This window comes from Quercus lobata, chromosome 1 (genome assembly GCF_001633185.2).
Source record: "Quercus lobata isolate SW786 chromosome 1, ValleyOak3.0 Primary Assembly, whole genome shotgun sequence".
Classification (NCBI taxonomy): domain Eukaryota; kingdom Viridiplantae; phylum Streptophyta; class Magnoliopsida; order Fagales; family Fagaceae; genus Quercus; species Quercus lobata.
The window spans coordinates 3,509,950-3,528,535 of NC_044904.1; the positions used below are offsets into that span (position 1 = coordinate 3,509,950).

The following is an 18,586-nucleotide window of genomic DNA, read 5'->3' on the forward strand; positions in this document are numbered from 1 at the left end:
ATCTAACTCTATTGAAAAATCCATAAAAATAATCCCAACTCAGCAATACAAGGGGAAAAAAATCATTTCTCGATATCTCGAAGAAATAAAAAGATTCCTCTTGCACGTGAATCAGTCTCTACTAGGCAATACAAAAAAAAAAATATATCTCATATATATGTATATATATATATATATATATATATATATATATAGTCCAGCATCTTTTTATGATCTATATTATCTTATTTTATTTTTAAAATTGATAATTGTGGCTAGTTATTGTTTATTTGATGTTTACATTCGACAACATTGGTTTGAGTAATAATATATATTATCTTATTTGTTATATGCTTTTTTTAATATTATATTATATAATTACATTTGATCAAGTAGCACGTAAATAGAAAGCTACAAAAAATAAAGAATAAAAAATTTAGTAGTTAGTACTTACTACAGCATGTGGCCCACTTTAACTATTCTCCCTAACTTGCTGTCGGTCCAGTAAATTGTGCTTGATTATGACGTACTTGGAATACTGGGTTTGACATGTCCGCTATATTTACAAGAGAGATCACAAAGCAAATTTGATAACAAAGCAAATTGGTGGATGGTATTTGGGTTTCATTTTCATTTTTCCAATACATATTCTAACTCCTTCAACCATGGGAAGTTTCTTGTTACTTTCGGCTGCAGCAAGAAGGTATGAAATTTTTTTAGCCATCTTGCCTCAATATGATTAATTTGTTAAAGAACAATATTCTATGAAAAAATAAATCCTCTTTGCCTAGGGCGGCTCTAGAAATTTTTTTCAAGGTGATCATCATGAAATTTAAATTATACAATATTTAATAAAAAAGATAGTTATATTTCATTATCAATGTTGTAAACTATATCACTTTCAAAATTTTAGTTAAATATTTTTTGAAATTTTCTTTTTGTTTGTAAAGGTTCAATATATTGTTAAAATGACCCAAGTTTGACTACGAACTTATTATAGCCTAAAATTACAATTTTCACTAAATAAATTAACATGAATACATATTTTGAAAATCTAACCGTTGAATTGTATGTTTTTTTTATGTTTTTAAAACACATGTCAAGTTTCATGTCAATTGGATGTTATTTACTATTTGATCCATAAACTTATTTTTTGTGTATAATTTTAAACTACAAAAACTTGAAAATTAAACATTTGATTGATGACATAAGCTATTTATCATTAATCTTCTTGAAGTTTTGCAAGCATGAATGATATAATATATATATATATATATATAATCCGATTGTGGAATTGTTAAAATTCATATCCAATAAAAAAAAATATTGAATGAAGTTGTAACCTTACAATCAAGTCTGTTACTAAACTTTGTCTAAAGTTTAATTATATTGGACCTAAAAAATTTTTAGGGTGGTCACACTTTTTTTTTAAGGTAAGAAAATCATAAAATTTTTAAATTTTATATATAATAATGGTTCTTTTTCCAGGCCAGGGTGGTCTTGTGACCACCCTGACTCTAACGTGGAGCCGCCAATGTCTTTGTCTGTAAATACTTTTTCTATTTGTTTTGTTGGACACTACATCCATTTACCATGGACTAGCAAATATTTTGTGCAATTATGCCATCTAAAATATGCTGAATAATAAAAGTGAGAGATAATATCTTGTAAAAATGTGACAGGCTTGAAGGGAAAGTGGCACTAATCACTGGTGGGTCTAGTGGCATTGGTGAGTCCACTGCAAGACTCTTCTCTAAACATGGAGCAAAAGTTGTAATTGCTGACATCCAAGATGAATTGGGCCACTCTATATGCGAAGAACTAAATCCTCAATCTACATTCTATGTCCATTGTGATGTTACTAAAGAAGCAGATGTAGAAAATGCAGTTAACCATGCTGTTTCCAAGTATGGTAAGTTAGACATTATGTACAACAATGCTGGTATAGTTGGGGTAGCCAAACCCAACATCCTTGATAACACCAAGGCTGAATTTGAGCAAGTAGTTAGTGTCAACCTTGTAGGTGCTTTCCTTGGCACCAAACATGCAGCCCGTGTGATGATTCCAGCTAAAAAAGGTAGTATAATCAATACCGCTAGCGTATGTTCAACCATAGGAGGAGTTGCATCTCATGGCTACACAAGCTCAAAACATGGTGTGGTTGGATTAATGAGAAATACAGCAGTGGAACTCGGACAGTTTGGAATTCGTGTGAATTGTGTGTCACCTTATTTGATTGCTACACCTTTGGCAAAGGATTTCTTTAAGCTAGATGATGATGGAGTTTATCGTGTTTATTCCAACCTCAAGGGTGAAGTTCTCAAGCCAGAGGATATAGCCGAGGCTGCTCTCTATCTCGGAAGTGACGAGTCAAAATATGTGAGTGGACATAATATTGTCATAGATGGAGGCTTCACCATTGTAAATAAAGGCTTTTGTATGTTTTCCCAATCTTAAAAAATAAAAGGAAAATTATTAGTTTACGTTGAGCTATCAATGTAAGATTTACATTGTACATTTTTATGCAAATGTGGACAATATTGTACACTTTTTACAAATATGTACAATGTTGTACACTTTTGTTTAGTGAACAATATAAATCTTATGTTAATAGTACAATGTAAATCAATAATTGTCCTCAATAAAATGAAGGGTCTAAATAATTTTACAGGCTTTTTTCTATTTGTATTGCGCTGGGGTCTAAGTGGAATGAACGTTTGTGAGATTTTGTAAAATTTTTGTTGTATTGTTGGTGCTTGTAGCATGACTCTAAATAAATTATAAAATTATATAAATTTTCTCAAGGGACTGTTAAAACAATTACTAGCCATTAAGAATGGGGTTGGTGCCTTTTTGTGCTTTTGGGCCAAGGTTTCTATAGATAGGGGTAGAGAGTTGGGCTTGGTTCTCTCCCGCCTAAGCAAAAAAAAAAAAATATATATATATATATACATATGACAAAATAATGATTGGTTCAGAATGAAACTACAGTACGTAATAAAAGAAAGTAACAAAAGTTTTAGTAGACATAATTAGTGGTTTTTGGGCTAAAATGCTAAATCTGTCCTACATATGGCATTTCGCAGTCCAAATGTGAATGCTCTTTCTATTGAAACTTTGGTTACTTTCTTTTATTATGTACTATAGTTTCATTTTGAACTAATCATTATTTTGTCATATGTGTATATATATAAATATATATATATATATATATTTATATATATATATATTTTTTTGTTTTCCTGTTTAGGCTGGTACCTAGGTGCCTCTTGTAGAGAGAACCAAGCCCAACTCTCCACTCCTATCTATAGAAACCTTGGCCCAAAAGCACAAAAAGGCACCAACCCCATTCTTAATGGCTAGTAATTGTTTTAAGTTTTAACAGCCCCTTGAGAAAATTTATCAATATTTATAATTTATTTAGAGTCATGCTACAAGCACCAACAATACAACAAAAATTTAACAAAATCCCACAAACATTCATTCCACTTGGACCCCATCGCAATACAAAAAGAAAAGAGCCTGTAAAATTATTTAGACTCTCCATTTTATTGAGGACAATTATTGGTTTACATTGTACTATTAATGTAAGATTTATATTGTTCACTAAACAAAAGTGTACAATATTGTACATATTTGAAAAAAGTGTACAATATTGTCCACATTTGCATAAAAATGTACAATGTAAATCTTACATTGATAGCTCAATGTAAACTAATAATTTTCCTTTTATTTATTAAGACTGTGCAAACATACAAAAGCCTGGATTTACAATGGTGAAGCCTCCATCTATGACAATATTATGTCCACTCACATATTTTGACTCATCACTACCAATATAGAGAGCAACCTCAACTATATCCTTTGGCTTGAGAACTTCACCATTGAGGTTGGAATAAACACGATAAACTCCATCATCATCTAGCTTAAAGAAATCCTTTGCCAAAGGTGTAGCAACCACATAAGGTGACACACAATTCACACGAATTCCAAACTGTCCAAACTCCACTGCTATATTTCTCATTAATCCAACCACACCATGTTTTGAGCTTGTGTAGCCATGAGATGCACCTCCTCCTATGGTTGAACTTACACTAGCGGTATTGATTATACTACCTTTTTTAGCTGGAATCATCACATGGGCTGCATGTTTGGTGCCAAGGAATGCACCTACAAGGTTGACACTAACCACATGCTCAAATTCAGCCTTGGTGTTGTCAAGGATGTTGGGTTTGGCTACCCCAAATATACCAGCATTGTTGTGCATAATGTCTAACTTACCATACTTGGAAACAACATGGTTAACTGCATTTTCTACATCTGTTTCTTTAGTAACATCACAATGGACAAAGGATGTAGATTGAGAATTTAGTTCTTCGCACACAGAGTGGCCCAATTCGTCTTGGATGTCAACAATTACAACTTTTGCTCCATGTTTAGAAAAGAGTCTTGCAGTGGACTCACAATGCCGCTAGACCCACTAGTGATTAATGCCACTTTTCCTTCAAGCCTGTCACATTAATTTTTACAAGATATTATCTCTCACTTTTATTATTCAGCATATTTTAGATGGCATAATTGCACAAAATATTTGCTACAGTCCATGGTTAATGGATGCAGTGTCCAACCAAAAAAAAAAATAGAAAAAGTATTTACTGGGAGAGAGAGGATTTTTTTTTCATAGAGTATTCTTCTTTAACAATTTAAATATATTAAGGCAAGATAGCTAAAAAAAATTTCATACCTTCTTGCTGCAGCCGAGAGTAATGAGAAACTTCCCATGGTCGAAGGAGTAAGAATATGTGTTGGAAAAATGAAAATGAAACCCAAATACATTCACCAATTTGCTTTGTTATCTCTCTTATAATATATAGCCGAGATGTCATAATCAAGCACAATTTAGTATTTACCCTAGACCCACAGCATATTAAGTAGATTAGTTAAACTGGGCCACATGCTGTACTAAGTACTAACTAGTAAATTTCCATCAAAAAAAGTACTAACTACTAAATTTATCGAGGAAGTATGGTATTATAACTAATTCTACACCTTTATCACAATTTTGTCATATGACGACTCGTAAATAATGGAATCATAGACCCAGATAGACCCATCATTTCATTTTCACTACCTAAAACTAGCCACATAGATAAATTGTAGCTAATACAATAAAAATTGTTGTGACACTAGACTTACTAAATTTATCCCGGTTTGGATAAAAAACATGTGAAGTTATAGTGGACTATTGGATGGTTGTTAGAATCCCCATGGTCGACAGATACTTCTAATTTTATTTTTTTTTAATTTTTTTATAGCTTTCTATTGGTGTGCAATTAAACAGAACCATACGTCTCATTAAATTGAATGATATTATATGCTACTTGATCTAATGTAATTATATAATATAATATTTTAAAAAAGCATATAATAAGATAATATATATAATTACTCAAATGTAAACATCTAAAAACAATAAACATAAAAAATAAAATAAAAATAACTAGCCATTCAGACAAAAAAAATAAATAAATAAAAAATAACTAACCACAATTATCAATTTTAAAAACAAAATAAGATAATATAGATCATAAAAGGATGCTAGACTATATATATATGAGATATATTTCTTTTTTGTATTGGCTAGTAGAGACTGATTCACGTGGAAGAGGAATCCTTTTATATCTTAGAGATATGTATAGAAAGGATTTTTTTTCCCCTTGTATTGCTGAGTTGGGATTAGTTTTATTTTTTTTATGGATTTTTCAATAGAGTTTTTTTTTTTTTTTGTTTTATTTTTTATTTTTTATGGTACAACTTTTTCAAACAATCCCTTTTTCAAAATTGAAAAATAAGCTATACCAAACAGGCACTAAGAGGCTATTTGGTAACATTGTTCTAGTAACGTTATTTGTATTGTTTGAAAATATGTATAGGTAAAAAAGTAAGTGAAAATATGTATAATATTGTTTAAAAACTAAAAACACATATTTAAATACATGTACCAAACAGCCAAAATATGCTAGTATACTGCCAAACTCTTGTTTTTTTTGGAACAATTGTATCTAGGCGTACTCATGAACGCACATACATGGCCAAAAATGCAAACCAACACGCTCAGACACACTGCAAATCTAGATCTATGATTCCATTATTTACGAGTCGTCATATAACGAAATTGTGATAAAGATGTAGAATTATTTATAATACCATACTTCCTTGATAAATTTAATAGTTAGTACTTTTTTTGATGGAAATTTACTAGTTAGTACTTAGTACAGCATGTGGCCCAGTTTAACTATTCTACTTAATTTGCTGTGGGTCCAGGGTAAATACCAAATTGTGCTTGATTATGACATCTCGGCTATATATTACAAGAAAGATAACAAAGCAAATTGGTGAATGTATTTGGGTTTCATTTTCATTTTTCCAACACATATTCTTACTCCTTCGACCATGGGAAGTTTCTCATTACTCTCGGCTGCAGCAAGAAGGTATGAAAATTTTTTTAGCTATCTTGCCTCAATATGTTTAATTTGTTAAAGAACAATACTCTATGAAAAAAAAATCCTCTCTCTCCCAATAAATACTTTTTCTATTTGTTTTGTTGGACACTGCATCCATTAACCATGGACTGTAGCAAATATTTTGTGCAATTATGCCATCTAAAATACGCTAAATAATAAAAGTGAGAGAAAATATCTTGTAAAAATTAATGTGACAGGCTTGAAGGAAAAGTGGCATTAATCACTGGTCGGTCTAGCGGCATTGGTGAGTCCACTGCAAGACTCTTCTCTAAACATGGAGCAAAAGTTGTAATTGCTGACATCCAAGATGAATTGGGTCACTCTGTATGCGAAGAACTAAATCCTCAATCTACATCCTTCGTCCATTGTGATGTTACTAAAGAAACAGATGTAGAAAATGCAGTTAACCATGCTGTTTCCAAGTATGGTAAGTTAGACATTATGCACAACAATGCTGGTATAGTTGGGGTAGCCAAACCTAACATCCTTGACAACACCAAGGCTGAATTTGAGCTAGTGGTTAGTGTCAACCTTGTAGGTGATTTCCTTGGCACCAAACATGCAGCCCGTGTGATGATTCCAGCTAAAAAAGGTAGTATAATCAATACCGCTAGTGTTTGTTCAACCATAGGAGGAGTTGCAAGTCATGGCTACACAAGCTCAAAACATGGTTTGGTTGGATTAATGAGAAATACAGCAGTGGAGCTTGGACAGTTTGGAATTCGTGTGAATTGTGTGTCACCTTATGCGGTTGCTACACCTTTGGCAAAGGATTTCTTGAAGCTAGATGATGATGGAGTTATTCGTGTTTATTCCACCCTCAAGGGTGTAGTTCACCAGCCAAAGGATATAGTTGAGGCTGCTCTCTATCTTGGAAGTGATGAGTCAAAATATGTGAGTGGACATAACATTGTCATAGATGGAGGCTTCACCATTGCAAATCTAGGCTTTTGTATGTTTGCACAGACTTAATAAATAAAAGGAAAATTATTAGTTTACATTGAGCTATCCATGTCAGATTTACATTGTACACTAAACAAATGTGTACAATACTATACATTTTTATGCATATGTGTACAATATTGTACACCTTTTGCAAATATGTACAATGTTGTACACTTTTGTTTAGTGTACAATGTAAATCTTACATTAATAGTACAATATAAACCAATAATTGTCCTAAATAAAATGGGGAGTCTAAATAATTTTACAGGCTCTTTTCTTTTTGTATTGCAATGGGGTCCAAGTGGAATGAACGATTGTCAGATTTTGTAAAATTTTTGTTGTATTGTTGATGCGTGTAGCATGACTCTAAATAAATTATAAAAAAGGACAAATTTTATTAAGGGACTGTTAAAACAACTGGTAGCCATTAAGAATGGTGTTGGTGCAATTTTTTGTGCTTTTGGGTCAAGGTTTCTATAGATAGGGGTGGAGAGTTAGGCCTGGTTCTCTTTGCATGATACACCTAGGAACCAATCTAGGCATAAAATAATGATTAGTTCAAAATGAAACTTACAGTACATAATTACAGAAAGTAACAAAAGTTTCAATAGACATAATTATGAGAAATAGAGTTCTCAACAGGATGTTGACTAAAAATATCTCAACTGCAACTGACACAACGTTATTACCAAATAAGACTATAAAGTTATATGGTCATGGCCCCCCAAAATTTTGAAATTAAAAAAAAAAAAATATATATATATATAATTATAATGTTTTCAAAATTTAGTCTACAAAAATAGAGTTGGCTCCCCCAAATATTTGAATTAGTCCAATAATGCTCTAAAAAAAATAATTGGTCTAATAGTTATGAGATAAAACTTTATTTTTCGCAATTTTATTTTTTATTGTAAAATATGCTCTTAAATCTGTTAAATATTTAATAAAGTTTGGTATCAAACATGTTCGAATCTGTCTTTTTCAACCCGTTATGTGATGATTAACAAGTCATTGACTTATTAAAAAAATTAAATTTTGTCACCAAAACTACACATTAAATGTGTTTTTAGTTGCCACATAATGAGTTAGAGTAAGGTAGCTTTAAATATGTTTGGAACCTAACTAGTTCCTCCAAGTTTTGGATTATTCATATTTTTGAAAATTTCATTAGTTCAATTAAAAGATTTTTTACTTACTTTAGTATAAAATTTTATAATTTGTATTTAAAATGAAACTTTTTAAGAATTTTACTATGAAAATAGAAAAAATGAATTTTATTTTATGAAAGATTGCCATCAAAAATAAATTCTAATTGAAAATACTAAGTTTTTTTTTAGGTGTGTGTATATATATAACTTATCAAATAAAAAAGTATGTGTATAGTAAAAAAGCGTGTTTGTATATATGTGTGTGTGGGGGGGGGGGGGAGGGGGTTGTATTGATAAATATATTAGCGTTGCAACTTGACTCCTCCAAACAAAAATTTCTAGCTTGGCCCCTAATTGGAGCATGAGCTAGAGTAGTCATCTTTAGTGTTTTATGAGGGAGGGAAAAAGTTCCTAGTGATGCATGTTATACTCTCCTACCGTATATACTCTACTTTCTCTCTTCTCTCAAATGTTACTTTCTCTTTTTTCTCTTCTTTCATTGTCTCATTTTTTTTCTTCAGATTGCCTCATATGTTTTCCTTGGTTTATGTGTTACTCATCTTGTCCATTCATGGGTACTATTCCATCTTTTTATACCTAAACTTTGATCCCTATTTTTACCATTTTTCCCTCATCCTTATCCATTCTTTTTTCTACTGCATGCATTCTTCCATTTAACACATTGCCCACTACCCTGACCATGACCAGTTAGGTGCTGCCCCACTACCTACTGCCTACAATCAGCCTTATATACTCTCATCAAGGAGTCTCTAGCCTATCCCTCATGACAAATACCTTCCCCATTTTGGGTAAAGGTCAATCTACCATGTAGCCACCTCACATCTTTTTCCCTAAAATGGTAAAAGCCTCCATTAATTCTCTTTGTTCCCATCCTCTAGCATGCGTTATATGGTTCTCACCTGCTCTTTTCCCATTTTGGTAAAGATGCTTTTCCAGCAAGTATATTCTTAAAAGTGGTCTCAGCGAGATGCTAAATCTAGGTCCTTTCCCCCTCTATCAAACCACACCCTTTGCATTTTGTCGACCATAGGCCCTACTCCCCTTACTTGGCTGTGATGCAGTTGGGTAGAGCCTAGATCTTACCTTACTCACTTGCCTTGCTACTCTTGTGTTTTCTCTAATTTTAATTCTCCTTCATGCATTATCTACCACTGCCACTTTTATTTTCTTTCATCGTGTCTCTTATTGGAGGTGATAGTAGATTATTCCCATTCTTTTATTCAAAAGGAATTAGGCCTTCATGGCCCAAATACTCTTTATTGGATCAAAAAGGTCTTGGACCCAGTTCACCCTAATCTGCCAGAGTAATTTTGTAGAATATATGCGTTGAACTTTTCATCTCTATCTCTTTTTTCTCTCTGTAGAAATGCCCAAGGAAGTATGGGCTTCTCTCCAATTTCCTATTCATTTTGTTCAAACGGCTTGGAACTAGTGGAATTTGGTAGGTACGACACTTGGCCCATATGTGTTTATGTGTCTTGATTTAATTGCCCATGAGGTGTGAGTGCAATTACCAATTTGCCTCCCCTTAATACACATTTACTAAAATGTCATCAAGTACATTGGGCTTAAATCCTCTACTCCTTAAAACTCGAATTCATTGGGTCTTGGGCTTTACTTCTTGACCCGAAATGTGTGAAATTTTAGATATCAACATGAGCCCCCTAAACATGTGGGTTGTTTTACAGCCACACATGCAAATATTTTCTTCTCTCTTTTGTGGGGGATTTAGAATAGTGATCCCATATTTTCTCTTCCTTCCTTTATTTTCTCTTCTTTTTTCATTATCACTCCTCGGCAAACCCACACATCCCTTCACTTCTATTTATCTCTCCCTTATTCTTTTTTCTCCTTTTTCTCTTCTTCAATGTTTTTCTTTTCCACAAAAAAAAAAAAAAAAAAAAAAAAACTATTTTCATTTACATTTTGAGTCTTTTTTTTTTCTTTTTTTTTTTTAAGGAAAAGCATTTCAAGAGTTAAGGACATAGGAATACAATGATTTTTTTCCCCACTAGAAGAGAAGGGTTTATGATTCTATAATTAAATGTTCAGTCCGAAATTATTGTCATACTCTAATGTGTCAGTTTTAGGTTTTAATTTATTTAACAAAAAAATTTGATTTAAATATTTAAAACATATTGACTGTGATTAAATAATTTAAAGGATAATTACACATGACTTATTCAAAGAAAATAGTTGTCTTAAATTATATAAAACTGCCTTAATAAAATTTCTCATATATTGGACAAAACTTACATAATAACACGTTTTTCTTTTCTTTTTTTTTACCAAAAAATAAAATAAAATAACTCATGTTAAAGGCATATTATAAATATAAATTATTTATATACATTTATTTTGCGGATTCAAACAAATAGGTCTCTTTTCTTTCATTTAATTTAAAGAATAAGAACAGAAATGATCAAAACGGAGAAGAAAATGGGAGAATGCAACTCGTTCTCATTAATTATGATTAGGCTCACAAGCAAACTCTGAACTCCCACAACACTCACATATCCAACTAATAACCATTAAGTTACAGAACTAAACGACATTAAGCAGTGAATGAAGCAGGAGATAAAGGACAAGTCGTTTACTCCTAAGTTTTTAATCATTTTTTCAAAACATCAAAATGCTCTTCACGTTTTGCTCTCTTTATTCTTTGGTAAACTCATTCCATGAAAAGAGACAGCAGACTAGCCAAAATGCCTTCCACTTCCTGTCTCTCTTTTCTCCACCACCGATTTTCAAAAAACTACTGCTACGTGCTCATTGAGTTAGACTTTATGTACACCGTGATTAGTGGTGCAGAATGAGAACCTCTTTTTATAACACTCCTCCAAACTTTTTATAACTATCCAACAAAGAAGAAAGAAACACAACAATAATGGCCAGCGCTGAGCGCCCTCAGCCTGCTACTAACACTTCTCATTTTTTTTCATCCCTTCTCTTTGTTGTCCTGAAGATAAAAAACAAGCCCTTCTCCAGTTTAAATCCTCACTCATCAAAACTACTAGTTCTCTTTCATTAGAAAGCCGACTGATTGACTTAGAGTCATGGAATTCCAGCTCAGATTGTTGCAACTGGGACAGGGTCATTTGTAGTACTCGTTTTCATTCAAGAACTGTGATTGCTCTATATCTTGACAACCTTATCTCTATGCAATCTATAGAGCCCATAGTGGTGACTTCCACGATCTTGACACCACTCTTTCGCATTAGAAGCTTGATGCTTCTTGACATGGCAGGGAATCAAATACAAGGTGAATTACCAGGCTTTGCCAATTTAAGCAAATTGGTTTATCTTGATATGAGTAGTAATTCATTCCATGGTATTCTTACCAGGGAAGTGGGCTCACTTCAAAACTTGCGGGTATTGAACCTGGAAGATAATTCTCTTGGTAGAAATATCCCTAAGGAGATAGGGAACATGACAAAGTTGCGGCAGTTGTACCTTCGCAGCAACAATTTTTTTGGCGAAATTCCATCATCATTTTCGTATTTGAAGGAGTTGGAAGTATTGGACTTGAGGGATAATTCCTTGTCAAAAAAGATTCCTAATTTTATTAGCAATCTATCTGTTGGAACATTTTAATATTAAATAATTAAAATGAGTAAATGTTATAATATAAATGTAAAGATGTGGGAGTGAATATGGAAGATGAAGAGTTCTGAAAAATGTTTAATCCCACATTGAAAAGGAGAGAAACTATTCTATTCTTTTTAATTGTGGTGATTAATGGGCTAACATGAATTGTCTTAGACATTGGGCTAGATACGTGCGCAAGGGGGAGGTGAAGAGTGGAGGTATTGCTCGATTTTGCAAATTTCGGAAACGTGAATCTGTCCCGCAGGCTAACGTAACCGAAGAGCCTTTAGTGGCTATGAATACAGACAGGCACGTCTGCTATGACAAGAATTGGTTCAAATTGTACACTCCTTTTGAAGAAGAAAAAACTGTTATGCTTGGTGACTCTAGTAAAACCAAGGTTCTTAGGAGTGGTGAGGTTGAATTGAAATTCACTTTTGGACGTGTGCTAACATTGAAAGATGTACCTTACACTCCGTCCATGAGGAAGAATTTGATGTCAAGTTTTTTGCTTAACAAGGCTGGCTTCAAGCAAACTATGGAATCTGATAATTATGTAATCACAAAAAAGGGATTATTTGTGGGCAAGGGTTATGCTTGTGATGGAATGTTTAAATTGAATGTTGAGAATAATAAAGCATCTACCAGTTCAGTTTATATGCTTTCTTCTATTAATTTTTGGCATGCTCGTTTGTGTCATATAAATAGTAGATATGTGGGAATCATGAGTAGTTTAGGATTAATTCCAAGACTGTCAAAAGATTTTGAAAAATGTGAAACTTGTAGTCAAGCTAAGATTACAAAAAGGCCTCATAAAAATGTTGTAAGAAATACCGAATTGCTTGAGTTAATTCATTCCGATTCATGTGAATTTGAGGGAATTTTAACTCGTGGAGGAAATAGATATATTATCACTTTTATTGATGATTTCTCAAAATATACAACTATCTATTTGTTGAAAAATAAAAGTGATGCTTTTGAAAAATTTCAAGATTTTTTAAAAGCAGTTGAAAATCAATTCGGTAGAAAAATAAAAAGAATAAGAAGTGATAGAGGCTGTGAGTATGAATCAAGTGCATTCAACTCATTTGCTCAGTCTTTGGGAATTATCCATGAAACTATTGCACCATATTCACCTGCTTCTAATGGTGTGGCTGAAAGAAAAAATAGAACTTTAATTGAATTAACAAATGCCATGTTAATTGAATCTGGTGCACCTTTACATTTTTGGGGTGAAGCTATTTTAACTGCATGTCATGTTTTGAATAGGGTGCCACATAAAAAGTCACACACCACACCTTTTGAGATGTGGAAAGGACATAAGCCAAATTTGGGATATTTGAGAGTATGGGGTTGTCTTGCTTATGTAAGGCTTACTGACCCTAAAATGCCTAAATTAGGTATAAGAGCTACTACCTGTGCTTTTCTTGGTTATGCGATTAATAGTGCAGCCTATAGATTTTTTGATCTTGAAAACAAAATAATTTTTGAATCTAGTGATGCAATTTTTCATGAAGAAAAATTTCCTTTTAAATTGAAAAATAGTGGGGGTGAAGAAAATATCTTGTCACAACCTAGTTCTTCTACTTCACATTTACAAAATCAAGAAAATTTTGAAATGGAACCTAGAAGGAGTAAAAGAGCTAGAGTTGAAAAGGATTTTGGTCCTGATTATTATGTTTTTAACATTGAGGAAAATCCCCAATATTTAAAAGAGGCTTTAACATCACCTGATTCTATATTTTGGAAAGAGGCTGTAAATGATGAGATAGAATCTCTAATTTCTAATAGAACTTGGAAATTAGTAGATCTTCCACCGGGTTGTAAGACCATAGGTTGTAAATGGGTCCTTAGAAGAAAAAAGTTGAAACCAGATGGGTCAATAGATAAGTTTAAAGCTAGACTTGTTGCAAAAGGCTTTAAACAAAAAGCTGATTTTGATTCCTTTGATACATTTTCTCCGGTAACAAGAATTACATCTATTAGATTGTTAATTGCCATTGCTGCAATTTTTGATTTGAAAATTCATCAAATGGATGTAAAAACTGTTTTTCTTAATGGGGACCTAGAGAAGAGATTTATATGGACCAACCTGAAGGCTTTGTAGAACCTGGCCAAGAAAGCAAGGTATGTAAGCTAACTAAATCCCTATATGGCTTGAAACAAGCACCTAAGCAGTGGCATGAAAAGTTTGATTCCTGCATGATTGAGAATGGTTATAAATCAAATGAATGTGATAAATGTATTTATTCTAAATCATGGAATAATTTACATGTTATTATTAGCCTCTATGTGGATGATATGTTAATTTTTGGCTCAAATATGCATGTTATAAATGAAACAAAAAATATGCTTAAAAGCCATTTTGATATGAAAGATCTTGGTGAGGCTAATTTTATTTTGGGCATGAAAATTACAAAAACATGTGATGGAATATATCTTGATCAATCACATTACGTTGAAAAAATATTGAGAAAATATAATTTTCATGATCACAAAAGTGTAGCTACTCCTTTTGATTCTAGTGTTCATTTATTTCCTGTGAATAATGATGATGAGATTTTTAATCAAAAGGATTATGCTAGTATCATTGGTAGTTTGCGTTATGCTACTGATTGTACTAGACCTGACATTGCATATGCAGTAGGAGTGCTTAGCAGATTTACTAGCAAACCTAGTAAAGATCATTGGCTAGCTATTGAGCGAGTTATGAGATATTTAATTGGTACCAAAAACTATGGCTTATTTTATAAAAAGTACCCTGCTGTGATTGAAGCTTTTAGTGATGCCGATTGGAATACTTTGTCAGGTGATTTTCTCTCTACCACTGGTTATATTTTTACTTTAGGTAGTGGTGCTATTTGTTGGAAATCTAAAAAACAAACGATAATTGCTAATTCAACAATGGAAGCTGAATTAATAGCATTAGCTTCAGCTAGTGAAGAGGCAAATTGGCTTAGAGATTTGTTATATGAAATTCCACTTTGGGAAAAGCCAATTCCACCTATATTAATTCATTGTGATAGCACTGCCGCAATTGGTAGAGTTAAAAACCGTTACTACAACGGTAAATCCAGACCTATAAGAAGAAAGCACAGTACCATGCGATCTTATTTGAGTAGTGGCATCATAACTGTGAATTATATTAAATCTAATGATAATCTTGCAGATCCATTTACCAAGGCCTTGGCAAAAGATAGAGTCTGGAATACATCGAGGGGGATGGGACTAAAGTCCATAGAATCATGAACCATGTATGAGGATACCCAACCCAAGGACCAGAGATCTTGAGAATTGGGTTCAATGGGAAAAACGAATCATATGATGGTCGTAAGAAATGCACTATTTATTTATTTTTTTTAATTATTTATTCTGTAAATAATTTTTTAATTGTTCATCCCTATGATGTAAGTGCATTTATCCTGTAACGTGGAGAGGTTGAGTAAAAAACTCTTAATGAAATTTGTAGCTCATATGAGTGGGGTGTCAGAATTGCATGAGCACCCTTGACAAATTTCACCTATGTGAGTGTGGGGGTGGGGCCGCTCCCTATGAGATTTTGACTTAATCTCAAATACACTCATGAAACCAGGATCAGCACATGGCCGTAAAGTGCTAGCTATAAAAGCTCATGTCAACACCTGGGTTGTTATGTGTAAGCAGTGATGCTTAATTTCCCTAAAGCAGTCCTAGTTCAAGTCGGAGACCACTACGACTCTGGAGTTGAGATCGCTATTTTACTAAGTGAAGGTTCAATGCAGAGCACACCTTCATGATGCATAGTGACCCATCTTTGCCTGATAATCTCTCTTTAACTAAAATTTAATATTAAAATGAGTGGGGGATTGTTGGAACATTTTAATATTAAATAATTAAAATGAGTAAATGTTATAACATAAATGTAAAGATGTGGGAGTGAATATGGAAAATGAAGAGTTGTGAAAAATGTTTAATCTCACATTGAAAAGGAGAGAGACTATTCTATTCTTTTTAATTGTGGTAATTAATGGGCTAATATGAATTGTCTCAGATATTGGGCTAGATACGTGTGCAAGGGGGAGGTGAAGAGTGGAGGTATCAAAAATGGAAATGAATCAACCCCTTGGATCCTCCTACTTAACAGCCCATTCAAAATAATTACCATATCCGTTGGTGAGTAAATGGCCCGAATTAATACTCCATTTTTATTATGGACAATGAAGAGTCATTAACCCACTTAATGGACTATCCGTTTGGGCCTATTCATTCTTCAGAAACTCCTCATCTTACCATTAATTGTGTAACTCCAGCCCATCAGATTAATATCCAACAATTAATCTTGTAACACCCATTACATCAGAATTATTGGACCTAATTAATCAGAATAAATTGGGTAGTAATTTCGTAAGGCCCATTGAGCCTATAAATAGACTCATTCAGACCCAATCCATGTTATTGCAATTCACAATACACAAAAAAAAAAAAAAAAAAAAAAAAATAGAGAGATTATTGGCAAGGAAGGGTGTTCTTTCTGGTGGAGCTTTGGGCTTAAACACTTTGTGCAGAGGTTGTTCTAGCCATACAATACTTGTTGGGCTGTTGTATCCTGGGGGAGACAAGTCAGAAAAGGTCTGCACCGGTTACAAGAGTTAGCCAACCAAGGGCTTGAATCTCCTTAAAGAGAGCGAGTGCCGCGCTTCAGTCCAAATAGTGTTGTGTATTTCCTTTCTTTATATTAATAATATTCAGAAGTACTATTCAGTTTCTCTTTGTGTATTATTTCCATTATTATTGTGTTTGCACCAACACTATCCAACATAACTAGTTTGTCCTTGAGCAACAAGTACACTGGGAGTATTCCATCATCCATGCAGAAATTGGTGAGGTTGGAAAAACTTCAATTGGAAAACAATTTGCTCAGTGGAAAAATTCCATCATGGTTGTTCAATATAAAGGGCATGAAGCATCTTTTTCTTGGAGGAAACAATCTGATTTGGAATAGTGATGCAAAGATAGAACCTACGTGTATTTTATCTCAATTGTGCATGAAATCTTGTGGTCTTGCTGGAGAAATCCCATATTGGATTTCTAAACTGAAGACTCTTGACTTTTTGGACTTGAGTGAGAACAAGCTGGAAGGAATTTTCCCACAATGGCTTGCTGAAATGAAAGTTGGAAGTATAATTATGTCAGATAACAATCTTACAGGTTCTCTTCCACCCTGTCTCTTCAACTCTAAAAGTTTATCAATTCTTTCCCTTTCCCGAAATAATTTTTTGGGACAACTACCAAACAACATTGGTAATGCAACTGAAATCTTGAATCTCATGTTGGCTAAAAATAACTTTTCAGGGAAAGTTCCCCCACTTTATCTCTAATATATATCGCCTCTGATTACTAGATTCGTCAAGCAATAGATTTTTTGGCAACTTACCAGATTTTAGCTCCAATGTATTCCTCGGGTACATTGACATTTCTTCTAATGAATTCTCAGGTGAAATTCCAACAAAATTTTACCAAGAAATTGAAATTCTTGCTTTGGGAAAAAATAGGCTGACCAATATGAGAAAACTAGATATCCATGACAACAAAATCAGTGGTGAATGGCCAGAGTTTATTACCCAAATATCCACCCTTCAAGTCCAAAATTTACAAAACACCACCCTCCAAGGTTCCATCCCTGATGGTATTTCCAATCGTAGTTGCCTCCGAATCCTTGACCTCTCAAGCAATCATCTTGTTGGCAAAATTCCTGCAAAGTTTGGAAATCTTCTTGGTATGATTGAAAAACCAAACAAATCATTTTCATCACTCTCTAATATTTTCACCATCTCGCTAGAGTATAATGATTTGATAGTGAATTGGAAGAAATCGAAACAAGGTTTGTCAAGCCATAATCTTGAATTCTACTCTTTGTTAGACTTGTCAATAAACCAACTTTTTGGTGAGATCCCAGCATCATTAGGCAGATTGAATGGTCTAAAACTTCTCAACATCTCACATAACATCCTCCATGGGAATGTACCGATAAGTCTTGGTGACTTAAAGAGCCTACAGAGTTTGGACTTGTCACATAACAAATTATCAGGCTCAATTCCACAATCACTTGCGAAGTTGCAACAATTGTCTGTTTTGACTGTGAGTAACAACAAGCTCACTGGTAAGATTCCAGTCGGTGGTCAAATGGACGCTAGGAATGATCCAAACTTTTTTGCCAACAATAGTCTGTTGTGTGGAATGCAGATTCAAGTTCCATGTCTAGAAGAGCTATCACCAACAAAACCTTTAAAGGATGAGAATAAGGAGAGATGGTTCTTATGGGAGGGAATAGTGATTGGATACTCATTTGGCTTCATCATAGCAGTGAGAATCCTAGATCATATCGGGTATTTTGTTCCTTAA

General features: G+C 33.3%; 2 protein-coding genes and 2 pseudogenes across 2 annotated transcripts; 3 read left to right on the plus strand and 1 right to left on the minus strand.

Moving 5' to 3' along the window:
- Positions 1–600: 600 nt before the first annotated feature.
- On the plus strand, positions 601–2,691 carry LOC115952585 (secoisolariciresinol dehydrogenase-like). The gene is made up of 2 exons (XM_031070110.1): positions 601–682; positions 1,662–2,691. The coding sequence occupies exons 1-2, from the start codon at positions 645–647 to the stop codon at positions 2,434–2,436; spliced, it is 813 nt and encodes a 270-aa protein (XP_030925970.1). The 5' UTR covers positions 601–644; the 3' UTR covers positions 2,437–2,691.
- Positions 2,692–3,715: 1,024 nt separating this feature from the next.
- On the minus strand, positions 3,716–4,807 carry LOC115962470 (annotated as a pseudogene).
- Positions 4,808–6,381: 1,574 nt separating this feature from the next.
- Positions 6,382–7,475, plus strand: LOC115953253 (secoisolariciresinol dehydrogenase-like). Its single transcript, XM_031071199.1, has 2 exons — positions 6,382–6,470; positions 6,701–7,475. Exons 1-2 carry the CDS (start codon positions 6,433–6,435, stop codon positions 7,473–7,475), a joined length of 813 nt encoding a protein of 270 aa, XP_030927059.1. The 5' UTR covers positions 6,382–6,432.
- A 2,996-nt stretch (positions 7,476–10,471) lies between these two features.
- On the plus strand, positions 10,472–18,586 carry LOC115993739 (annotated as a pseudogene).